Raw genomic sequence first — 26,444 nt, 5'->3', positions numbered from 1 at the left:
CAAAAAATTTCCAGAATGTACTCTGGTACAACAGTACGTGACTTATTAATCAGTCAGTTTCTTTTTCCTTGTACAACCTCGGCGACTTCAATATATTAAACTTGGAAAATGTAAACGCCAAAACGACGAGTTTGGTGTTTATTTACATATTTCGTGTCGCCTTGGGTGAAACCAGACAAGGCTGGGTTTTTTTTGTTTTGTTTTTTTTAAATCCTCCCTCCCGCCTGACACGCTGTTCTCATATGGCTGCGTGTCCCACAAGATCAACTCAGTTGATCATGGCGCTTGGATGCGGCGGGGATTCAGTCCTCCTGCTTTTTCCTTGTTTTCCCTAAACTATTCCAAACATAAGATCTCCTATTCGGATCACCAAATACAGCACTGAAGTAGACAGATTTATTGTGGACTTGAAGATACCAGATGTGAACATGTAAACATCTGGTTTGAATCAAGGATAGAGATTTCAGGGTCCCTTTTCCTTTTCCCAAGTTTCCCAGTTTTACGCGGAGCAACTCGGAAAGCGGCTGTTTTTGGAAGAAGAAGAAGAGGAGGAGGAGGAGGAAAGAAGAAGAAGCTGTATAAAAGGTAGTTGTGCTTTCAACAGATATTTTAGAAGTTCTATTCATGGACCTGAATTACTGCTCGATTTGGGATATTAAAGTAATTTGGTGTGTGTGAAAGAGAGAGTGAGAGAATTGGAGAAATCATGTGATATTGCGGCAAAGTTTAAAATTGGCATAGTATTTAAGATTTGACCTTTTTGTTTTTGTTTGTTTGTTTTGTAGCAGAGCGACATTTTGTTTCTCGGAAAACACCAGTTACATTTGTAACGTTGCATGGAAACAATGTTGGCTAATCATAGCCTGGGAACAACACTGTTGTTTTCTAGCGCTAACTACTTATTACTGCTTCGGTTACTTATTATCCGCTTATGTTTACCTCGCATGTGTGAGAAAGGAAAGTGGCGGCTTTTTCTTTCTTTTCGGATCGTCTCCACAACAGAAGCTTCTAAAAGTGCCCTCAGTAACCTCGCAACAAAGGTTTTTTTTTGTTTGTTTTTTTAAATCATGAATGGCCAAATTGGCCCTTTCATTGACTCTGGATAGTATTTAAAGGGACATTATGTTTGTCTCTGAGACAGAAAAAAAGATCTAAAAGTTTTACTTATTTTTTAAATTTCACCTTCTTCCAATTTCCGAAGTCACAGCAGAATGTCCTTTATATCATAATACTGAGATCCTATCTCATAATTATGACACATGACTTAGGATCTCATAATCATGACTTATGAGTTAGGTCATGATTATGAGAGACTTTCTCATAATCATGACTTATGACCTGCTATCTCATAATCATGACTACTTGGGTCATGATTATGAGATACTGTCTACTCATGACTCAGGCTACGTTTACATTAGACCGTATCTGTCTCGTTTTCTTCGCGGATGCACTGTCCGTTTACATTAAACCACCTGGAAAAGCCGGGAAACGGGAATCCACCAGCGTCCACGTATTCAATCTAGATCGTATCTGGTCCGGTGCTGTGTAAACATTGAGATACGCGAATACGCTGTGCTGAGCTCTAGCTGGCGTCCTCATTGGACAACGTCACTGTGACATCCACCTTCCTGATTCGTTGGCGTTGGTCATGTGACGCGACTGCTGAAAAACGGCGCGGACTTCCGCCTTGTATCACCTTTCATTAAAGAGTATAAAAGTATGAAAATACTGCAAATACTGATGCAAATACTGCCCATTGTGTAGTTATGATTGTCTTTAGGCTTGCCATCCTTCCACTTGCAAGTAGTAAGTGATATGCGCTGGGATCTCACACACAGCGGCTCAGTCCCGAATCATGGCTTGTGCACTTCACTCGCGCGCTGTGTGAGCTCCGCAGGGCCGGAGTGCGCACCCTCCAGAGGGCACTCGCTGTTCAGGGCGGAGTGATTTGGAGCGCAGGATGCCTGCGGAGCCGAGCGTATCCGTGTATTGGTGTTGCTGTGTGCACGGCTAACGGTTTTAATGTAAACGCGAATCGTTTTAAGAACGTTAATCTGATGATCTGCTGATTCGACGTAATGTAAACGTAGCCTCAGTGTCTCCTAATCATGACTTATGACCTGCTATCTCATAATCATGACTTGTGACTTGGATCATGATTGAGATAGCAGGTCTTGATTATGAGATACTCTCATAATCATGACTCATGACTTTGTATCTCATCATGACTTACTGTCTCATCATAAGTTAGGACCTGCTATCTCATAATCATGACTTATGACTTGGGTCATGATTATGAGAGTATCTCATAATCATGACTTGCTATCTCATAATCATGACTCATGACTTAGTGTCTCCTAATCATGACCTATGACCTGCTATCTCATAATCATGACTTTTGACCTGGATCATGATTGAGATAGCAGGTCTTGATTATGAGATACTATCTCATAATCATGACTTATGACTTTGTATCTCATCATAACTTACTGTCTCATAATAAGTTAGGACCTGCTATCTCATAATCATGACTTATGATTTAGTATCTCATCATCATGACCTGCTGTCTCATAATCATGACTTATGATTTTATATCATAATCATGACCTGCTATCTCGACGTGACTTTGTATCTCATAATCATGACCTGCTGTCTCATAATCATGACTTATGACTTTGTGTCTCATAATCATGACTTGCTATCTCATAATAATGAAATTTGAAAATTGTCACAAATATGATTTATTGTCTCATAATGATTTACTATCTCATAATACTGAGATATTTAGTCAATTTTGAGGAAAGTGTTCTCATTAGTATGAAATAGCAAGTCATAATGATGACATAGTATCTCATGCATGTTATGAGATACAAAGTTATAATTCCGAGATACGTTCTCATTATTAGCAGTAACCTGTGTAGTTGTTAGGCTTGACGCTGGTTGTGTACACGTCTTGCCAGCTGCCAGCTCACACTTGTGTTCTCTGTGTGTGTTGTTAGCCTTTTGTCTGCCTGTTGGCTGGGTACTGCGGATTTTGTAATGTGGTATAAGGTCCTTTGTTTGTGGAGGTGTTTTAATGCTAATAGAATGGTTTAGCAGGTCTGGAAGGTTGTTTTCTCTGGCCAACTGAAATCTGACTCTCACTGAGGCGTTCAAGTGATTTTGTTTTGATGATGGAGTTTTCCCCAAACACACTACATTCCACAGCGTATCCGATATCCTACCTCGTTAGAAGCATAAACACTTGAAGTTACTATGGTGATGGAGAAAGACTATGTACTGGGTTGTAACCTTTTAGCGTGGACTAAATTTCTTTACTTGGTTAATCTGTTATTGTTCATGAAGCTTTAGCTTCATCCTGGTCAGGGTTGTGGTGGATCCAGAGCCTATCCTGGGAATACTGGGTACCAGGCAGGGATATCCTGAATAGGATGCCAGACTATCGCATTTCCAGGTACAAGTATTTAGTATAGTCATTTCCTCTTCTGTCATGTTTTGGGGGGAAAAGGGGAAAAAAACAGAGCACCCAGAGGAACCCCACAGAGATACAGGGAGCACATGCTTCGAATCGCCTGAGTTTGTGGTGAATCATGGATCCTGGAGTTGATGGATTAAATGTATCTTTCCTGGAGCCAAGTCCGTATATCTTTGTTCCTCTCCATTAAATGTAATATTGCCACTTTGTTTCTGTCTCCTTGCAGTGCCTGGTAATAACGCAACAATGGTCATGGTATGGGAGTGACATGACAGCTCAGGTGAACCTTGACATTGTCTCCCTCTCTCTCCTATACGTGCACGCTCACATGCAAAATGTGTCTGTCTCATCTGAGAGACCAGTTGGAGTGAATGAGGGACAGCACAAGTGCCACCATGGACGAATCGGCCCTGCTGGATCTGCTTGAGTGCCCGGTGTGCCTAGAACGGCTGGACGCCACTGCCAAAGTACTGCCGTGCCAGCATACCTTCTGCCGCCGCTGCCTGCTTGGCATTGTTGGATCTCGCGGTGAGCTGCGGTGTCCTGAATGTCGCACGCTTGTGGAGAGTGGTGTGGACGAATTGCCCAGCAACATCCTCCTTGTCCGCCTGCTTGACGGCATCAAGCAGCGACCCTGGCGACCAGGCACGGGTTGTACCAATGGCTCGGCTGGAGGAGGGGTTAGAGAGCATGCAAACCCAGGAACGCAGCCCCAAAGAGCTCAGACCAAAAGCACCGCTGTCAGGGTGAGTATTCACCATCCATACAAGCACGTCAAATGGTTTCAGGTCTGAAATTTAGGTGTTGGTGAGTGAGGTGTTTGGCTACCACCTGCCTGTGAATTCCTCTGTATTTAGCCTGCAAGAGGGGTCATTTGCTATCTTTACAGACTTTCTAAAGCCCAAAATGCTGCAAAGTCAGATGCAAAACATCATTCGTGAGCATGCAGCAGCCTTCAAGCATAGTTTTAGCACATCAGCAAGACACCATACGCACTATTTTTTCAGGTGACTAAAAATAACACTAAAGTTGATAGTAGTTTTAATATATGAACGAATATTGAACCAAGCGGAGTTCCCAGTTAGTGTGAGCACAAAAGCAAAGACTTGTAAAGCATCACTAGCGGTTAAATACCTTGACCGTGAAGCCACAACAGCACCAGTAGCTCTAAGGCATAACTAATTACACTAACTACAGTTATTATTGACCTTGGCTAAGCAACTTGCCATGTAAACAGAAACATCTTTTCAAAACACACACTGATTGTACGACTGTAGCAACCCAACTCCCCTAATTAATAAGGACTCTTAGCAGATTGTGCTGTTACAGGAAAATAATCAGTGATGGACTGAGTTAGTGGAGTTACTGGAGTTGTTATTGCTACAACCAAGTTGACTTATTTTATCTAGTTTATTGTTACAGTTAATGTTGTGAAACATCTGTAAGAATAGTTTATCATTTACCTTATAGGAGCAATAAACAGTCGTTCCATCATGAGCCTCAAAACCACAGCTTATCCTGTTACCAAGTACTCGGAAAGTGCAACCACGTCTGTCCTGTGATCCATGCATCCCTAATGGCTATTTACATTGGGTGGTCATGTCAGGATGGTAAACAGGAAGTGTTAGCACAGGAGGTTGATGGAGTAACATTAAGTTAGTGTTTTGACTTTAATGCTATGATGCATATAGAGGTCACTTTTTTTTTCTCTCTCTCTCTGCCTTAACTTGCCATAGCCAGATGACACGAGTGTGTGCGTGAGTGAGCCCTGATAGCATCATGTTACAGTTCTTTAGTGCTCTGTTGTGGCAAGAGAAACAGTATTACCTGGATCTGATCATGTGTGTACATGCAGGAATTGGAGACAAAAGGGAAAGCATACGTCGGTACTCTTGTTATTGTGGGTACATGTATTGGGGTGTGTGTGTACTATTATAAGTTTGTGGTGAGGTCTTCTCACACATGTTATGATAAACCTACATGGTTGTCATGACAGCACGTTGGTTTGTTTTTGTTTTGTCTTCTCGTCAGTGAAGTGGGACCAAAACACAGATGTCCCTATAATCTAGCCTTGTTTTCCTGCTCACCGTTACTCTCTTAGTCACTAGCTCCTTTTTTTTTTTTTCCTGGTCAGATTGAGTTTGATGGCTTTTTGTAGCCTTTTCTCCTCAAGCCATCTATCTGGTGTCGGATAACAGCTTTTTCAGCCCTTACGGATGTCCTGTTCAGCTGACCAGGGGCCTCATTTATAAACGATGCGTACGCATAAAGGAATGCGTACGCCACATTCTACGCAAGCTTCAGTATTTATAAAAAGTGAACTTGACGGTAAAATGTGCGCACCTCCATGCAAGCTCTGACCCATGCGTACGCACACAAAAAAGGGAAACGCGGAAAATGCGACCTCAGGAGGAAACAGGGAGAACGACCTGAAATTGGTTCAATAATCGAAGTTTAACACAAACATAACATCGCGCATCAAAGACGTGACTGACTTAACATTTATAATCCTTAATTTTGTGCACTTGTCAAAAATAACATCTTATTTAAGGCAGTAAAGACAAATTGATAGGCTATAGATTGTATGTTTTTGCAACATAAGCAGTAGGCTAAGTTTTGTTAATTATCCACTTATGGCTTTCATGCATGTTGTGTCATTTTTCAATATTGATCATTAGGCTATCACACATGTTGCTTGTTAGGTCGCCTACTGTGTAAATAGTATATAAGAGGGATTTGCCGTGGTAGGTCTTATGATGCACTATGGCGTATTTGGCATTGCTGGAGGATGTGGCAAATGGAAGAATTAGGAGAGAGCGAGTCTTCAGAGACCAACAAGATTTGTTGGCCAGTGACGATGAGTGGCTCATGAGCCGGTTCAGATTGCCACGAGCTGTCCTTTTACACCTGATAGCTGAGTTGGGCCCAGTGTTGGAGAGAGGTACCCGCCGGAATCATGCCATCCCAGTCTTGCTGCAAGTGCTGACTTGCATCGGCTTTCTGGTCACTGGCACTTTTCAGCGAGAACTGGCTGACAGGTCCGGGATATCGCAGCCAACCTTCAGCCACATTTTGCCAGAAGTGTTAGGAGGTGTAATTGGTTTATCACCAAACTACATCAAGTTTTCTTACACGGTGGGTGAACAGGCAAATAAAAAAGCGCAATTTGCAGCAAAGTCCGATTTCCCAAATGTGATCGGTGCTATTGACTGCACTCATATTGCTATAAGGGCGCCGAGTGAAAATGAATTTGCCTTTGTTAACAGGAAGCATTTTCATACCCTCAATGTCCAAGTTATATGTGACGCGGACATGGTCCTCACAAATGTTGTCGCCCGGTGGCCTGGTTCAACCCATGATTCATTTATATTGAGACATAGCAGCATTGGGCAGAGACTGGATGCTGGAGCTGTGCGCGATGGTTGGCTTCTGGGTGCGGGTGATTAATGCGTAAATCTTGAAAGTATTTGTAACCATTCTTAGACCATTTCTAAATATTCAACCCTTTACTCATTCAGTTATGTTGTAGGTGACAGTGGGTATCCGCTGAAACGGTGGCTGCTCACGCCATTTATGAACCCCCAAACGCCTGAGGAGACCACTTACAACCTGCGCCACAGCCAGGCGCGCGCTGTTGTGGAGTGCACCATCGGGCTCCTGAAGGGCAGATGGCGTTGTCTGGATGCCACGGGGGGAGCGCTATGTTACAGACCCGAAAAGGTCTGTAGGATTGTTAGGGCCTGTGCTGTGCTGCACAATGTGGCACAGCTACAAAACGTGCCTTTGCAAGCTGAAGAGGTCAACCTTGATCTCGACCCCGATCCCTATCCCCAGGCATTCCACCCAAACGCAGGAGCCGTGCGCCATCGCGAGGAGGTGATGCGCCGCTTGTAAATAATTAGATATGGAAACAAATGATTACTTTTTAAGCAATTCTTTAATGCTGGCATTTCATGCAGACAACTCATTTTTTATTTCTTTTAACTCCCGGGCGACCTCGCGGACGGCATCCACATGTTCCCGCTGCACCTGCAGCACTGCATCTGTTAGGACACGGGCGCTGGTGGCTGGTTTCGGCATGGATGCACATGCATCGGAGGCCGTGGACGTCCTTGGGACCTCCGCTGCCGCAGCTGACACACTGCTGGCCTCACTGGCACACCCAGCAACTGCGAGGGGAATTTTTTTTGTTAATAAAATACTTTTTCTGGATGAAGACTCGTTTCAATTAATTTCACACCCATTTCAAACAAGGGGGCACATGTGCAATGTGAGGTGGTTCCTTGATACACAACCAAAAAAAAAATTACATACCCGAGTCCTCGGCTGGTTCATGTGGCCCAGCTTTGGTGTCACCCTCCTCCTCACGCACAACTCCACTCAGGAGGGTTTCCCCTATAATGCCAGCCAGTTTTTGATCCAGTGGGGTGAGCTCCGGCTCCCCCTGCCCGTTGCACGGACGCTTTGGCGGTGTGCCGCGATCCTCTTCTTGGCGTCCACCTTTATGTCGTACCTTTTTTTTTTTTTTTACCTCTGCCATAGTACGGCCTTGTGAAGCTACAGAATTGACCGCATCAGCCATATGCTGCCATTCACGTTTTTTTCGCATTTGTAACTCCCGTACTATGGCCTCCAAACAAAACAGCTCGACGCTGCTCCACTTCATCTACTAGCACTTCAACTTCACAGTCGGTGAAGTTGTGCTTCTTTGGCCGAATCCCATTTCACCCCTTGGACCAACCCCTTGGCCCTTCCCCTCCATTTTGCGCGTTCACGTGAAGGGGTAGGGGTATCCCAATCCCAGTTAACGCGGAGGGGTAGGGGAAGGCGTAGGGCTTCTGTACCCCTCCAAACGGAGATTTTCCTGGAGCAGACTCCGAACGAAGGGGTTTGAGTGATTTCCCACAATGCCATGCGGATTTCAGCGAGATTTCATGCGGATTTCAGAAAGATGGCGGTTCCCGCGGCGAAAGATTGTCATAAATGTATTTTCTCCATTATTTACGTGTTTTAAGTTGTTATCCAGAGGAAACACGCCGCTTGATTCGCTTTCGAGCTGAGAATGAGCAGCGATTTCTGAAATCCAAGCTGCTGCTAAAAAGCTTTGAGAGTGAGTATTGTTTTCGGTTGCTTGACTGCGTACGTTTTGTTCTGTTATTCTCGCTTTTATTGTTTACATGAGTGTTCTGACACCTCATTCTGTCGGATGTGGTGCACGAAGCGCCAAAGATATCCCATTCAGTGGTGTTAGTTAACAAATCACACCCTGCCAGCAGAGATTTCTGCCTCTGACTGTAGCGGCTGGTCGCAGCCAATGACGCGTCGCGTTTTGCTAACGTAAACGCTGACGGAGGTACGCGATGACGTATGCAATCGTTGAAGGGCTATCCCAGTACGTAAGGGTTGAATTTCAAGCCCTATCCCTTGTAGCTCAGTTTCAAGGGGAAGGGCCAAGGGGAAGGCGGAGGGGAAGGCGGAGGGGAAGGGGTAGAAATTAGAATTGGGATTGGGCCTTTGTCTTTCCTTCTGTTTTGGGCATGTTGTCCACAGATATCAATATTCATTAAGGGCGTTTCGCTGAATATTTATCGGCAGTTGTGGGTGTGTCTTGAGGTACGCACAGGTGCCGCAAATTTAGAGTGGATTGTGATTTATAAAGGGAAATTGGCGTGGAACGTGCGTGCGCACGGTTTTATAAATCAGAATATTTCTGTGCGCACGCACATTGAGTTTCGTGCGCACGCCATCTTCTGGCGTAAATCCTGCGCAAAGTTTTATAAATGAGGCCCCAGGTTACTATACAATACCTTGATATTTTCATTTTGAACAGCTAGGAAACTTTTAATTCTGGCTCTCTATCTGTGTGTGTGTGTGTGTGTGTGTGTGTGTGTGTGTGTGTGTGTGTGTGAGATTTAGTGTTGTTGGTTATCTGTTGACTGCAGGAACATGGTGACAACCAAGATTTGGCTCAGTCATAATTGAAATGAGCCGAGTGTGTGCCAGGACAAGGCACTTTTCTGTTTCACATGCTTTCCATATCGATCAGATGTTTTTATTTCAAAAGGAACAGAAATCATTTGGAATGTACTGTGTTGCACTGGCAGCTTGAGACTTTTCATTCTCTTCAGGTTTCCCTCGGATCTGTTTGTGAGCGCTAGCAGAGATGCAGCAAAATGCCTTCTGTCTTCAGAGACGTGTGTTGGGAAGCAGTGGACCTCCGGTATGTGCATGAGCATTGCCAGCAATAGAGTTCTGTCCTGGCGGCGTCGGCTCCTTTCATGGAGCTCTTTGCTGTTGTGTTGTTTAGAATACACACATGTACACATTTGGAGTCCATTTCTACCTCTGCTTTGTATCTGGGCTGCTTCCTGCTTTTAAACTTGCAGTCAATTGAGTCTCCTCTGGTCAGTTAGACAGATCAAAATGCGATCATTGCATTGGCTCGTTACAAGCGACTTTCTTGGGGCGTTCTCATTTCTGGTTGTTTTATGGACTTCCTTGACAGCGCTGAGGAGTACCTGTGTTATTACATTATGCATAATGTATTGAGAAGATGATGGTTTTGGTCATGTGGCTTAAACGAACAGATGAATGTATACACATTATTTAAAAAAAAAAACTCAGACCAAAACATACTGAACCTCCCTGTAGATATTTCAAGCAGTCAGATATTTCTGTGCTTTTCTATGCATTTAAATGCAATCCTTACCTAGAGCTAGTCATGATACTCCGGATTCATGAGCAAGTGGAACTGTCTTCCCAGTTTACGTGGGATTGGGATGCTGTGTATTGCTGGGTTTCAGTCACGTGACTTAGCAGTTTTACCGGAAGTGAAATAGCTGCCGTCGTGCAAACAACTAGCGATAACTTAGAGTATGCTCATAATCTAGAAGCCACTGCTGGCTTTAGATATATTCTGAAGATTGCTATGTGCAATGGAATCGACCCCTACAGTCTGGGAAAGAAGGATTTGTCATACGATCTCGAAAACTACCCTTCAGTTGAGTTCCTCGACATCTTGAACTATCTGGTGTTGCAGACGTCCTTCTAAAGTCGCTGCCCAATGAATCCTGGATTGTTTTTGCCCATGCAAGTATGTTTTTTTTTTTTTTTTAAGCTTTTCGTTCGCGTCTTTACAACAAAGTGCTGCAAGTTGAAGTGTAAACAAACAACAGTTCTCTTGATTCTTGCTTGTGTTTGCTCTTAATAAAGTTTTATCTAATCTAATCTTATCTCTCAGGTAAATCATTCACAAAGATCATCAGAAACCCCTTTAAATACCTGGATCTTAGTTAAACAAGACTGAGAAGTGATCACGGCACATTGTAACTATATGGCTGGGTAAGAATTTTGTTGCGACCTTCATGCATATGGACTGAGTGAGGAGTAAACAAAGAAACAGCTGGGGACTTTAGCGCTTCGTGATGAAAAAAAGTACCGTAAAATAACGACACACAGCAAGAAAAGTACTTGGAAAACACTAACGACATAGCTGAGAGGGATCTACAAACCTTTCACGACGTGATCACTGCAAACTCCAGCATACTTTGACTCGACTCCCTTCGATTTCAGTGAGAGGTTCAAAAGCCACCTTTCTCGACGTCTTTTTGTGAAATTCTGTGTTCATTCACCCTTTTTGATTAGTTCACGGGGAACCCTGAAGAAACTTTTATCAGTTTGACGCAGGGCAGGAATTTCATGAGGGCCATGGCCCTCGTGCCCTCTCAATTTGGCCTTGTGCCCTTGGAAAAAAATATCTGCTGTAAGGCCACAGTGGCCTTGATGCCCTGCGGTTTTGTAGTCTGCCTTGTGACTGCGAGTAGGCTTTAACATCACCTGCGTCTATTGAGAAAAACATATGTCTTTTGATGACATTCTGGATTCTTATTGGGCAACTCATCAGTGGTGGATCGGACTCGAGCCTGGCATGAACCGCTCCAACGTGCTATAATGACATCAATCACCAGCCAACTAGGAGACTTAATCAAACACATCCCCTGCCCACTTGTGTCCGCGTCTGAGACGTTGAATTTTCACAGAAGGAGGGAAGAAGTTGACTGAGACCCCATTTGCACGTAGCCAGATATCTATAAAAATGGATAGTTATGTGGTTGTACCCATCATTTACACGTAAACGAAGGTTTCAGTCACTGAAAAGGTCTGCTTTCGAAAACTCCAGGCAAAGTGGAGATCTGTGAAAACTCCGTTTTCATGCCTGCGTGTAAATAGTGGAAAACGGAGTTTTCTCCGTGTTATGGGGAAAACGGAGTTTTAGCATTGTGATCTGACGGTCCCTCCTCCTTGGCTTTCAGATCTCTGGTTGGCTTTCTATTTGTTTGACATGTTTTTGACAGCCTTCCCTGGCTGTTTTTGAGCATTGTGTAAACGGAGTTATTTTCTAGTACAGGGAGGAGAAGATGCCCGTTTTCATAAATACCCGGCTACGTGTAAACGAAGTATGAGGTAAGACTGTGTGATAAATTAATGAACGAATAAGATAGGAATTTCAACATATAGGGCTTAAGTTTGTTACCGTTAAATAAGCATTGCTTGTACAGTAACGTTATGTCGTTACAACGTTGCCCCACTTTTAACATGCCGAGTACCGACTGTAGCTGGTAACAAATGCTAATTAGCTTGCTGTCAAGTTTTTCCTTTGTCGAGCTTTAAGCGTAAGGTCATGGATGTTACTACTGCTTGTTCCTGCCGTAATATGATACGTGATATGTGGTGTTGTCTGTTCATAGCCACTCTTTTAATCTATGCAGTTAGCATTGTTTTGTTACTCGTATTGTATGTTAATTTTTGCTGTTTAACCGAAGTGTAACTGCTGCCATCTTGACGAGATCACCATCGCAAGAGATTTTATCTCATTGTTAAAAACAGAAAAATGCAGGCATATTGTCCAAGGAGCATGCAAAGTGCAAAGACCTTAAATTGCTCTGTGTAAATTAGAAAATGGCGCAACTTCCTCTGTAGCCGTCAACGGACAAGCGCAGACTTGTTTTGAGCCAATCACAACGGGGCAGCACTGTGGCCTGAGGTAAAACATGATAGTTTAAGTTGCAGTGTTCTGCAAATCTGCAATTTAATATTTCAGATCTTGAGACATGAAAGTGCTATTTTAAAAAATAAAAGGTCAGAAATGTTTTCTTTGTCGTCTATTTAGTTCATTTTATTTCCTCAATAATTTTCCTTGATTGAGAAATCGGTCTGGGCTCTTGTGGGTTAATCAGTAGCCTGCATGCTAGTATATGTTCCATTTACAGTCAAACATTTTGATGAACTCCAGGCTCAATTTTGATTAATCAAAAATCCGCGTAGTAGTACAGTCTGAAGATGCTCTTGCACATTCGGTGTCAATTGAACAAAAATTATGGGAGGATATAGGTTTAATAAGTTTTACACTTTTTTGAAGTGAGTGATGGATTGATAAGTTTAGATGTGTTCAATATTTTATCTTCAGACATAATAGTGTAGATGTTTCTTTACCTGCTTGATAGTTTCGACTGAGACTCCAATCTTCCTCAGAAGAGTCATTAGTCCTTAAATTAAATTCGTTATAGACGTGAACTTAAAATCATTGTTTTATTTTATGGCCTTGGTGCCCTGGCTTTTGGCCTTCATGCCCTCAAAAAATTGACAGTACAAAAGGCCAAGTGGCCTTGCCCCTAAAATGACGAAATTCCAGGCCTGGTTTGACGGTTTGATTGATTCAAACAACCTAAAACAACACAAGCGTAAGGCATATTTCATGCGAGCAATGCACCTTCTCCATACAAACGCTTTGTCAAGTGAGCTTTGGTAGACCATCAGCTAAAGTTTTGAATAACTAATGAGGCGGATGTAATGTCACGTGAAACCCAGCAATTAGCTATGTATGTATCCCCCTCCCCCACTACATGCACTTAGTTTTATGCTAAATGTCCATGTACACAACAGCTAATGCATTAAGCTCTGAACGTGGCTCATTATATATAAACATATATATATTTTTTTAGTCTCATTTGCTCCCAACCTCCTGATCGCCACCCTCCATGTTTGTTGATCTTTTTGTGTCTCATGTAATGTGACAGACAGACGAGAGCTTTTGCTAATGAGGCTCCTGCTACACATGGTGTGACGCTGTGCTAACATACCCAGCTGTCAAGCCCATAAAGGAATGGGAGTCAGGAGACATGAAGGGAATTGGAACCAGTGCTGGAGAGACAGAAGGAATGGAGGATTGAAAGCGCAAAAAAAAAAAAGGTGTCAGGAACTGTAGTGGCCCAAGGACCAAATGGTTTAGTGTGCTGCAGATAGAAAAGCCAAAGTCTGTTAAAAACGAGCCAACAAGACCAGATATATTATGCTCACAGAACCAAAAGGAAGTGTGTGAACGTGTAAGAGACTTATTGACTGACCAAACATGCTCAAGGGTCACCTTTTGTTCGTGTGAGAAGAAACTGAACTGCTGGTTTTACTTTAACAGACTGTGGTCTTGTACGCACTCGTTTGTCTGAGAGAGGCATTTAATCCAATAAATGGAAATTAAAAAAAATTTGTGATGCATTATCTAATCTTTATTAGCTACTCTTCGCTAAAGGCTCTGGTATGGTTCTTCGTGGCCAAGATCTGCATACTTTCACAGAAAGAAGTAAATTTGACTGACGTGGCAGATGACCAACTACAGAGCTTTTCCTGGAGCCTGTCAGCAAACAGCAAGCAATTATCTCGTTTAATCTTCAAAAAAAAAAAGCTTTCAAATTTTAAAATGGTATTCTGGGAACCTTTTAGTTCAGCAACTATCCTGGCTCTGAAAAGCTTTTTGATTTCACTGGCACACTACCGTGCATTACCATGCCAGTAGATGAATATGTAGATAGCGGGGCGTATTTGAAAATATTCAACAACTGTCTAATTACATCCTATTAAAGACTTGCTTTAGATTCCAATTTGTTCTATTTCATCTAGCAATCAAATGATTTTTTTTTTTTTTAAAATAAAGTGTGACATGTATATTCTTGCACCGGCAAAATATGGCAGTGTAAAGATGATCTTAATCACCACTGACTGCTTCAAATAAACCTCTGTGAACTTGCTTTCACATGGAAGTGATGAGAGCCAGTCAAAATGCAACCCGCAAGATTCTGAACCTTGTGGCCAGAAAAGTGTACACGTCTAGAGTAAAAATACTTTTCTGGCTTGTTCAGGGACCTTCAGTAGACAAACTCGAGAGAATTCAGAAGCTGACTGTATAATTGTGCAGCAACATGCTTCCATTATAACTGATAACTCGCACACTGCATACAAAGATGGGGTTAAAAAGCATTCGAATATTTCTTGAAGTACAAATCTTTTCTAGAGTCTAATCATTGTGTTGCTTGTGGATAGGTGTAGTCTGCTATAATCTTCTGTCTGATTAATTGCTAAATAAGACCCTTTTAATCTCTCAGCTGAGGTGTTCCAGCCGAGCCCCACAAATAAATAGCAGCAGGGGGTCAGAAGTCAGGGTGAAAGGTCATAAGCGTGTGGTGTCAGAAGGCATGTGTGTGAAAAGAGAAATCTCCTCCTTGATTCCCTTGGGACACCCATGTACATGTGAATAGCTGAAGCAATATTAATGGTTAGAGTTGCGTACATCATCGTTAATGACGGTTTAAGGCGACCTGTGTGAAAGTGTTATGGAGGTTCACACCACTGCTAAGCCACCCATGTCACCGTGTTAAGCCGAGTGCACGCGACGTAATTTTAACCCTGATTTCCCTGGTACTGAGAGACTGTGAAGAAATGCATCTACTGTCACACGCAGCAGATCCCTGAATCTGGTTTCTTTCATCGATCTGTTTGTGGGTGATAATGACTAAAAATACATGGACGGTGTGGCTCCCTTGCCAGCAGAGATTCAGTTCAAATACTTCTGCCATGTTAGCAAATTTGGAGCCAGAGTCTGTGCAGTAGAGACGAGAGTCAAAGGTTTTATAGACCCTTTTCAGTCACGTGACCTTCGTAAACGTGACCACCATTTTGGACATGTAGCGGACTTCGGCTCGAATTGGTTTGAATGCGAGGAAGGCGACAAACGGAGTACATACAAGAAAAAGGAGCGAGATGCAGAAAATACCTTCGCTATCCAGCGACGTAGGGCATTTACAGGGCGAGCAGAGGGAGAAATAACAGTAACGACACATTAGCAACGCCGTACAGAAATAACGGTTTATGGCACAGACCCTTTCGGTTCTCGCTCATCTAGCTGCTACAATGACTGCTTAGACTGCAACAATAATACCTAACACACATTTAAGTATCCGTCGTAAAGACGTGAAACTCGTCGAGTGACGAGTGTGTTCATTGATAAGCTAACACAACCTAAAAGTAGACATACCATCACACTGCCCTGGCGCTGTGTACAGTTTCCCTTCTACGGTTTGTGCACTCGCTATTTGCCATTACTTTCTCCAACCGCTGTTACAGATTACAGGGAATGGCCTGGATTTAAGAGACAAATACATGTTCCTCTTGCTTTGAACACTTAGCCCATGTTTACATTAGACCGTATCAGCGGATCATCAGATTAACGTTTTTAAAAGCGATTAGTGTGCACACAGCAACACCAATACACGATTTGTCTGCACACAGCAACACCAATACACGGATACGCTCGGCTCCGCAGGCATCCTGCGCTCCAAATCACTCCGCCCTGAACAGCGAGTGCCCTCTGGAGGGTGCGCACTCCGGCCCTGCGCAGCTCACACAGCGCGCGAGTGAAGTGCACGAGCCACGATTCGGGACTGAGCCGCTGTGTGTGTGATCCCAGCGCAGATCACTTACCACTCGCAAGTGGAAGGATGGCAAGCCTAAAGACAATCGTTTTTTTTTGTTACATAGTCAAAAGAGGTGTCGGATCACTGGATCCAGTGTAAATAGCTGCCGGAGCCAACGCCCGAGGTTCCGGAGCGCGCTCCGGCTTGCTCCCCCTCAAATTAAGCGCTGTTTGTAGGACACTGCCTCTGATCTGTCCTACAGTCTACCAACAGCAAAGGAACACAACGCTAGCTAATGTCGTTAGCTAATAGCTACTACAGAAGAACAAAGAGGTTACAATGGGTTATTTTAGCCTATTTGGTTACACACTCGCCGCAACAGAATGTTAACAGCAATGTAATGCCTTTTCTGGCTAATTTTATTCGTCTTACCTCCAACAAAGTGGTCACTACACAAGCGCTGGTATGCCGAGGGCTGCCAATCTGTTAATGGCCGCTATCCGTCTTCTCCGTCAGGATCTGATAAAATGATAACCCTTGCCTTGTTTGTTGATGGTTACTACATCCAGGTGCACAACAATATAGTGGCATGATGGAAGTCTTGCTGAAAATAAACACTTTCTTTGCTGCCGTTCCTCAATGCTGGCTGTGGTAAACTACTGGTAGTACATGTCCAAAATGGCGGCCGCGTTTGTCGTGACGTCACGTGAAAAGGGTCCATACATAGAATGAGGTTTTTGTTTTTTTCCCCCCTCTTAGTACAATCACTGTGATTGGTTCAAGGTATCCAAATGAAAACAAGGCGGAGTTGCCATACTTTAAGTTAAAGGTGGATTGAAAACAACTGAATCTGGACAATTGATTGTGTACATACATATACTTCCCCTCCACGTACGGAGCTAGCTAGAAAGATTCCTGAAACCTTGTCCATTGGTGACGGTGTTTTGTTCAATGTCAGGAGATGAGTTTCCCCAGAAGGTCGCAGCTAAATCCTGCAGTTCCTCTCTTTTAATGTGTGAAGTTTTTCTTCTTTGCTTCTGACTCCTCTTTCTGGAGTCTGGTTGGGAAGTGTGTGTGTGGGTGTGTGTGCACTTCTGCGGTGTTAGCTGGTCAGGCTTTTAATACACTCTGTTAGACTGCTGTTTATTGTGCCCCGGTGTGTATAAACGCCTCCCACGCTGGCTCCCATGACCAGCCAAGCCGCGTTGACTCACACTGGCCCTTTGTGATGACATCACTTATGCCGCAAGAACCCCTGGCTGACCTGAGCCTGTGTCATGGCAGTCCCTTGTAAGGGCCAAAGCCCTGCAGGCAAGCCTACACTTAACACACACACAGGATCATGCTGTTCCTTGTTCTTTCTGACACACTCGTCTACTCGTTTATGACTTGTTTTATTTTTAAATCATCTTTGACCTTGCAGCACTTGTGTTCTTCCATTTTTTTCTTTTCATTGTGCTCAGTCTTTCATCATCCCCCCCCCCCCCCCCCCCCCCAGATTCCCTCTTTGCTGCTTCAGCTGCTCACGGGAAGTCATGCGGAACAAAAAGGATGATTTCCCAAAGATGTGGGGGGGGTCAGCACCGTTAGTCGCTGTATGAGGTTGGTTTTTTTTTGGTGTATCTTTTAAGATAATTGATCTCCCAGTGTCCTCAGTTTGTCCTTTCCTTAATTTCCTTTTTAAGCTCCTGTCAGAGGAAGGTGAGATTGTGAAAATGTCCATGCCTGAAGACGCTTCCAGGATACTTGATGTCACAATATGGAGTCTTGTTAGTAAAGTGACGGGGAAACAGCAGTGCTAGGGTTTTATTTATGGCTACACCAAACAAAGCGACTTAAGTCTGGACATAAAGCACTATAAAATGTGTCACAATGCACACGATAGTCTTAGAAAAGTGCGTTGTGGTAAACTACATCACCGTGTGTGTTTGTGTCTTTACCCAGAGGCTACATTTCAGAAGAGGGGGAGACATCAAGCGGTGCAATGAGGTGATACCACTGTAACCATGACTACAAGCTCTTAATTTCATAATAGCATAATATTGTGTCCTTTGTGTGTGTGTGTAAATGATTTTTTAAATCTTTCTGAACCTAAGAAGTAAAAACGCAGACCTGAAAAATGGCATAATTAAAGTTCAGTGAACATTTTTACACACGCAAGCGCGTGTGTGTCTGTTGATTTTGCTTGTTCTCTGTGAAATTAATTGGGGCGGCACAGTGGTGTAGTGGTTAGCACTGTCTCCTCACAGCAAGACGGTTCTGGGTTTGAGCCCAGTGCCCGACGGGAGCCTTTCTGTGTGGAGTTTGCATGTTCTCCCCGTGTCTGCGTGGGTTTCCTCCGGGTGCTCCGGTTTTCCTCACAGTCCAAAGACGTGGTTCGGTTAACAGGGGATGGCCTTGGGCTGAAGTGCCCTTGAGCAAGGCCTTTAACCCCCAGCTGCTCCCTGGGTGCTGCAGCATAGCTGCCCACTGCTCTGGATGTGTGCGCGCGCTCATTGCTCATGTGTGGTGCATGTGTGTTTTCACTGCTTCAGATGGGTTAAATGCAGAGGACGAATTTCACTGTGCTTAAGTGTGCATGTGACACACACAGGCTGCTTCATCTTCTTAATTTCCTTCTGTCTTTCAGTTAACGTCTTTCTGTCTGGCTCTCTCATTTCATTTTGTCTTTTTCTGACTTTCTCACTTTTTTTTTTTTTTTTTTTTCCTCACTCTTATTTCTTTCGGTCATTGTCTGTCTGTCTCTCTGCCTTGCTCTCCTCTCTCTTGGTCTCGCTTGTTTTCTGTGAAATCAATTCGTTGCTTTCCGTCCATCTCTCTCTCTCTCTCGCCTGTGCCCTCATGCGCTCTCTCTCACACTTTCTTTTTCTCTCTCTTGTGACCAATCATTATTAGTAATGTTCTGAACTGTCAGAGATCCGGTGCTGTGGGTGGCCTAGGACTTTAGCAGTCAGTGCTGAAACGTGTGTGTGTTGTGGGGGGCCCACTGGTTCTTGACATGCCCTTTTCAGCAGACTTTCCATGACAGATTAGAGTGGCATAAACACACGAACATGGCCTCTAATCAATCCACACTGGGAGATAACGACTTGCTCTTGCATTTCAAAACAATAAATGTGCACGTGTGCACTTGTGTGCTTTCTGATGATAAAGTCTGTACAGCTAACCTCTTTAACCTCATTTAGAGCGTCATCTCCAGTCTCCACCTTGCAACCAAACACAGCTTTCCTCACTCTCCACCCCATAATAACATCACTGTTGACTACTTGTTGCCATGGAACCCTTGAAAATGTTTGTTTTGGAGAGAACTGCTCCAATCCTAATTAGGAGAATGTTATGGTATGCTAATTATCTAAACAGTGTGATTACTGTCTCAGTAATTAATTACCTCTGATAAGCTGCATTGCATTTACCTGCGTGGCATTTGTTCCCAAGTTTCTATTAATAATTAGCGCAGGATATTCAAAGCAGCACTTCAGTGTAATCAGTAGTGAGAGCCGAGTGTGTACTAAGAGGGTCGAGAGCTGAGCGTATTGTTTTAAATTAGTTTATTATCCAGCAAAGGAAAAAAAAAAGTTGAGTGGATTTGACCTGCTTGTGACATGTAAAATAAAAGTTGTTTTCCATCTTTACAACAGACGTCAAGTGGACAGCTGTGACTAGCAGCTAAGTCCTATTTTCTGCAGTAACACAATCAATAGACAAAAATCTTAATTCTGGTCAGAACATTTATTGAAAGAGATGTTTATATCAAAGAAAATTTTATTGCGATAATTATTGGTATTGTTTTTATCACGTAGGCCTAGAGTACCGATACCTGACATTTGATCCAAGGGTCTTGATTTGATATTTCACTTAAACTTAATCAAGCCCACACTTCCACTTCAAATTAGAAGAGGCTTCAGGGTAGCTGCCTGTGAGACATGTGAAGCCAGCCAACTCTATCTTTTTGAACTGCTGCTCTTGCTGCATCACAGGGCTGCGTAACACACACTGAGGAAAGTGCTATCCACCCCCTTCCACATACAAGAGCTCACAGATGCCCATGAGTGGTCAATCCTGCTGTGATTGACTGACAGTTGTGATCATTCCCACCAATTTTGTTCCTTTGGACCCCTAGCCAGGGATGGCTGGGATTTGAACTCATGACATGCCCACTTGTGAGTCTCACCAATTAAGCTAGCGATTCTAATGCACTACATTCGTTTTGTTATATTACAAAGAGTCATATAATGAATGGATCACACAAACACTGTCGGTATTAAATTTTATAGTAAGACAATCTACTTGAGCAGTGCTTATTTTGCTGTACTGAAAATGTCCTATCGAGACACCACCATATTGCATCAGGGTTCCCTCTGGCGCTTGTCATTGATGAACATAATCCATCGGTGACAAAGAGGAAAATTACTTTCAGTCGTCACAGTGACGAATATATTTGTCATTATCATAAGTCATCGTTTCTAGAAATCCCTCAGTTTGGCGAAATCTGACCGCAGTGAAGAGACGGCGGGAAGCCAGAGTGTAAACAATGAGCACGTGCTTGTGACCAATAAAAATCGACCACGCATAATGACCACATGAGCGCCAAGCTTTTGCCCAATTGCAGTGCGTCTTAATCGGCCTGGTGTGGTGGTGTAATTATCCCTGCATGAACCAAACAAATGGCGCAGTTTAAGCTGACGACGTTTTTTTTTTTGGGCGATCTTCTTCAAACACTGAAGATGATTTAAGGACTGAAACAGCCACAGGGAAGACACACTCAAAGCACCTACCGTCCCCGAGCACATTGGACAGTGTCAATAATACAGGGGTCGGTAAAAGAAAAAACACCAAAGTGAAAGTGCTTTCAGCCTCAGCAAGTGGCTGATGTGTTCTCTGTTTCGGGTGGTGTGGTGTGTTGAGTTCCTGTGGCTAATGCAGTGTCGTCGTTCGGCCCCGTCACTCAGGGCTATAGCCTCTGGATGTTTTCACCCTCAAAAAAGTAAGAGATTAATAGAAAACAACTGACTTGGATGTCCTCTGAGATTTTGAATGTTGTGATATAATAATGTAGCTTAGAACTGGTGTCTTTGTGGTCCTAAAGGAGAGATATGAAACTGATGATTAATTTTACTCGTGATTTTAAGTCAGTTGACATATGCCTCAGTTTCCTGAGACGTTATGGGGGAATGATGATAACTACTTAATAAGGGGACAGAAACTGAAGTGAACTACATCAATTTAAAAAGAGCAGTGCGAAAATCACTAATGAAGACGTCATAACCTTTGAATGTGTGTGGGTGATGTTACCTTGTAAAGTTAGATGTAACCTCGCCAACCTATCAATGCCAAACTCTCTTAAAAATATAAGCACCAGGGCAACTTGACTTGGCCCCTGGTCTTTTCAATAGCTTGAGTAGAAACGCCCCGGGCTAACGTATGATGAAAAACGCGGTGTCGTTCTGTGTTCGGTTCATAATCAATGGGAAATTCGGATTCCTTCACTGCTGGTTGTTCCAAGATTCTTCTAAACTCTGTTCCATTGTAAATCCAGTTTTGTGTTGAAGTAAAGGCTAAAGGGAGTCCCAATACCTCCTTTTTTTTTTTTAATAATTCCATGCTAAAATAACCTTAAGTAAGCTCAAACTAAAGAGGTTTATTTTAGCATTGTGTATAGGGTGCCCAAAATCGCGTCCGTCTTATTAGATGCTGGAGTGGAGCCCAAATTTTTATATGTAATGGAGAGGCCTAGCTGTATCTGTACACATATATTTGAATTGTGCCAGTTTGGTTGGTATAAACCTATATTAAGTCCACTTTGATAAGTCGGTAACTAAGAAAAAATAGACTAAAGAAAAAGTGAAGAATACTTATTGGATTTTATTTTTCAGAACTCGGGGGGAACCCTGTTGCATATGACGGAGTAATTAGTTCTGCTAGGACTTCACAATGAATCATCTTGGTCACACATGGTGTTCTCGTTTACATTTGCAGCATTTGGCAGACACCCTTACAGAAATGCTCTGGTATCTGTTTGGGAGAACATCCTTATGCCAAGTTTAAAGATATCAACAAGCTAAAGCATGTCCAGAAACAGGAATCACTGCTGATTATCAGCAACAACCCCTCCCAAAGAATTCTTGATTGGCCAGAAGGTGTTTGATTAATTTTCCATTCTACCAGCAAGTTTTGTGTGTGTGTGGGGGGGGTAAATCCGTTTCGTGTTGTGGAATGTCCGAGAAACAAGTTCCAAACTGCAAAGGTCACAGTGGCTATAAACTTGCCATCATTTTCTCACTAATCTTTCTGAGGAAGTCTGACACTCAGAATCCAAGTCTGAGAAAGACCTCCATCCTGAACTGTCTGAAAATTTAGTTAGAACTTTGACCGATACTGGAGACTCCTTCCATTAAGCGGAATAAACTTTTGCCCCTTTAACACCAAAGCAGTTCCAGGGCTGGTTCGGGGCCAGTGCTTAGTTTGGAACCAGGTTTTCTGTTTCCACTGACAAAGAACTGGCTCTGGGGCCAGAAAAACCGGTTCCAGGCTAGCACCAACTCTCTGCTGGGCCAGAGGAAAGAACCGCTTACGTCAGCGGGGGGCGGAGTTGTTAAGACCAACAACAATAAGACCGTGAAAGATGGCCATTTTTAAGCGACGAGAAGCAGCAGCTGTACAAACGCGAAGTCATTTGTTGTTATTATTATTATTATTATTACTGTTGTTGCTGCTGCTTCTTCCGTGTTGTTTTTGCTTCGATATTCACGCCAAGGTTTATGCAAACGTAGCGACGTAACTGACGTATACAGCAACATAATGTCGTGACTTCCCTTAGCACCGTGAGCTATGGAAAAGCAAACTGGTTCTCAGCTGGCTCGCAAGTTGAACGAGCTGTGAACCAGCACCAGCACTGGCCCTGAACCAGCCCTGGAACTGATTTGGTGGAAAAGGGGTATTTCTGGATCAAGTGTCCTCGATGACCAGCTGGAGAGTTGGGGGGTTCGGTGCGAGATTTCACTCCATAGGCATCAGATCTGAAACCAATTCATGTGCGCTCTGAGAAACACAGACGCTCATGCATTCGTTCTGAGATTGCGTCCGGGTCCTACTCTAGTGAAGAGGCAGGAAGTACAGCCCACGCTTCTGCCAAAGCAGCATTTAATCCAAGGTTAGGCTCGAAATAGCACCTTATACAGGAGCCATACACGCAGGTTCAAGTCAGACGTCAGCCTGAAAGAGTCCGGATTTATCACACGGCTCCACAGTGAGTTATTTTGCTTCAATATTGAAATTTAGAAACTGAATTATTGCACTTCATCACTTTATGTAAGCAGAAAACTAGCTTTTCTGTCACGCATTTCAAGCAACATGCTTAAATTCTATCTTTTTTTTTTTAAATTCAAACAAGTATTTCCATCAGTAGATCAGATAAACCCGTGAAGCTAATGATGGGAATTCCGGCTCTTTTCAGCTCACCTGTACAAGTTGACTCTTTTGGCTCCCAAATTATTATTTCTTTTTTTCTTTTTTTTTTTTCCTAACCTGGATAAAATGTCATATTTTGATCAATTCTTTGCGTAGTTATGAAAATTCTTTCATGCTCTCCGACCTTTCCATCGAGCCACTTTGTTTAATTGTGACCTTTTTTTGGCTTCCTGAAATTAAACTGCAATGATGAGCACAGATACACTTGGCTGATAAGTCCAAATGTCCTGATTCTGAAAGATGGTGTGAGAAGGAGAGGGAAATGACGTAGAAAGTTTGAAAGCCGGAGGGAGAGGGAGTAGAGTGTTGTGGAAGATCCGATCCTCACCCAGATGCATAAAGCGGTGTTTTAAAGCAAAGAGCAGGAGAAGCTGTGAAGTGGAAATTAAATTAGAGCCCGCTGTGGATGCAGCTGCTGCTGCTGAGTCATGACTTTGAAGGAGCAAGCAGACAGAGAAATGTTTTAATCGTACAGCTTAGTGTTTTCTGTTCACATATGCTAAAGAAGGATCCTTGTTTTCCATTTTTGTGTCTTTTGGTGTTTTGAATTTACTCAGATGATTTGTTCTGGTTCAAAGACCTGCTCCCTTTTAGGGTGTGTGTGGAGAGAGAGATGCACACACTGGGGGAGAGACACTGAGAGGAGAGACAGACATGAGGGAGGGAGGGAGGGATACATACATGGGGGGAGAGAGACACACACAGAGGGAGAGATGCGAAGGGGGGGAGAGGAGAGAGAGAAGGGACAAGATGAGAAGCCTTGATCACACGTACACTTAAGCACAGTGAAATTCCTCCTCTGCATTTACCCCATCTGAACACACACATGCGCACATGTCGGCAATGAGCGGACACACACACCCAGAGCAGTGGGCAGCTATGCTACAGCTCCTGAGCAGTTGGGGGTTATGTGCCTTGCTGAAGGGCACTTCAGCCCAACCTCAGGCCATGGCCGCCCCATGTTAACCTAACTGCATGTCTTTGAACTGTGGAGGAAACCCACACAGACACAGGGAGTACATGCAAACTCCACACAGAGAGGCCCCTGTCGGCCACTGGGGTTGAACTCCGAACCTTTTTTCTGTGAGGCAACTGTGCTAACCACTACACCACCATGCCGCCCACACAGACAGACACACACCCCGTGCCGCCCATGGAGAGAGAGACACGCACACATGGGGAAAGAGACAGATGCGTGGAGAGGAAAGAGAGGGAGATGCACTGGGAGAGAGAAAGAGATGCGCACACTGGGGGGGGGAGAGAGAGAGATGGACAGAGGAGGAAGACATGAAGAGTGTCTGTCTTTTTCTCTCTTGCTCACCGACCGTGTGTGCGTGATGCGGTGAGGAGAGCGGGATATGGGGGGAGGGAGACATAGAGAGAGAGAGGGACACAGACATGTGGAGATGGGGGGGAGAGAGAGAGAGAGAGATACGGAGATGGAGAGAAAAAGACCTGGGGTGGGGGAGAGCCTCGCACAAAGACGTAGAAAGAGAGAGACGAGGAGAGAAAGAGCAACGCACTCACACAAAGAAAAAGATGCGTTTCTAAGGCTGGTTGTACACCCCCCCCCCCCTTTTTTTTTTTTTTTTTTTGCTCTTCTCTGAGCCTGTGCTTGAAACGAACCCCATACACATCTACATGCACATACAAACCTTTCAGTGTCTCTTTTATGAATACCACATGCTTCTTTGCGCCATTCCATAATTTCCCCGTAAACTCTCAACCCCCTCCTTGCTAAAACACACTCTTTTTGATGACTAATATGTAGCTTACAAACTGCCCCTGCCTTTACATTTCCACATGGTTAACGTTTCACTCTGCGAAATGCTGCCCTCTGCTTCAAGACTGAACTTCAGTCTTTCCAGTCCTCCAGTTTTCTCTGTCTGCACATGGCTGCCTCATGGTTCATCTGTCCACACTTTCAGGCCTGGGCAGCTTTGATCACACGCAAGGACTCTGGCTCCCACGAGCCCCTGCAGGCCGCTGCCAGGCAGCTTGTCTCCATCAGGCTAAATGACTGCGATTCCCACGAGTCCCCAAATTACAGTTTAATGTGCAAAGGCTGAGCACATGGAGAGAAGGGAATTTATGGAGGTCAGTGGCCAATGACTGTGGAGCAGGTGTGCTGTAATGAGGACTGTGCTGCATTAATAAATACCATGGATGTACGTGTGTTGGTTAACATCATCTATGCCTGATTTGCATTATAGAGGTTGAGTAGAAATGTGGCTGGAGGGTGGAGGTATGAGGAAAACGAGAGGCAGAAGTCAAGCGAACTGGAAGGATCAGTTTGGTGTGTGTGATCCCTGTCCAGACTCACATCTGCTGTCCAGACAGCTTGCCATGTGTGTGTGTTCTTTACTCCATCTCTCTTTTCTTGTATATTCTTTTGCTCACTTTCTGACTTTGAGTCTGGCACTGATATGGTGAAGTACTCCTTAAGGAGATGGTTAACATTTTGGAAGGAGTCTCCAGTGTCACCACATTGCAGCACTTTGTAACACTCAGTAAGGTTTTTTGCCTTCATGACAGGACTTTGCACTTGCTGGTGTCTAGTGTTGTAGTACCTGAGACTGGTCTTGGTCTCAAGACCACTCTTTGAATGTCTCGTCTAGGAGTCGACTGCACTTTTACTTGGTCTTGTCTTGATCTTGCACATATGCCGCTTTTCCACTACAAACGCGGCTGAGCCGGGCTGAGTCGAGCTGAGCGGGGCTGTTGGAGTTGCATTTCGACTACAACCGCGCTGAATCGTG

The 26,444-nt window shown here is 43.8% G+C and overlaps 1 protein-coding gene across 2 annotated transcripts in view; it reads left to right on the top strand.

Moving 5' to 3' along the window:
- The first annotated feature begins 282 nt into the window (after positions 1-282).
- Positions 283-26,444, top strand: part of sh3rf1 (SH3 domain containing ring finger 1) — a 103,777-nt gene continuing 77,615 nt past the window's right edge. For both annotated transcript variants that reach the window (XM_060914007.1, XM_060914006.1), the window contains exons 1-2: positions 283-585; positions 3,702-4,221. In XM_060914007.1, coding sequence (XP_060769990.1) covers positions 3,847-4,221 — 375 coding nt within the window. In that variant the 5' untranslated portion in view covers positions 283-585; positions 3,702-3,846. The remainder of the gene's footprint in view (positions 586-3,701; positions 4,222-26,444) is intronic.

Source organism: Neoarius graeffei, chromosome 2 (assembly GCF_027579695.1).
Source record: "Neoarius graeffei isolate fNeoGra1 chromosome 2, fNeoGra1.pri, whole genome shotgun sequence".
Classification (NCBI taxonomy): Eukaryota; Metazoa; Chordata; class Actinopteri; order Siluriformes; family Ariidae; genus Neoarius; species Neoarius graeffei.
The sequence above is the reverse complement of the archived record's forward strand: the minus strand, read 5'-3'. Positions and strand labels throughout refer to the sequence as shown.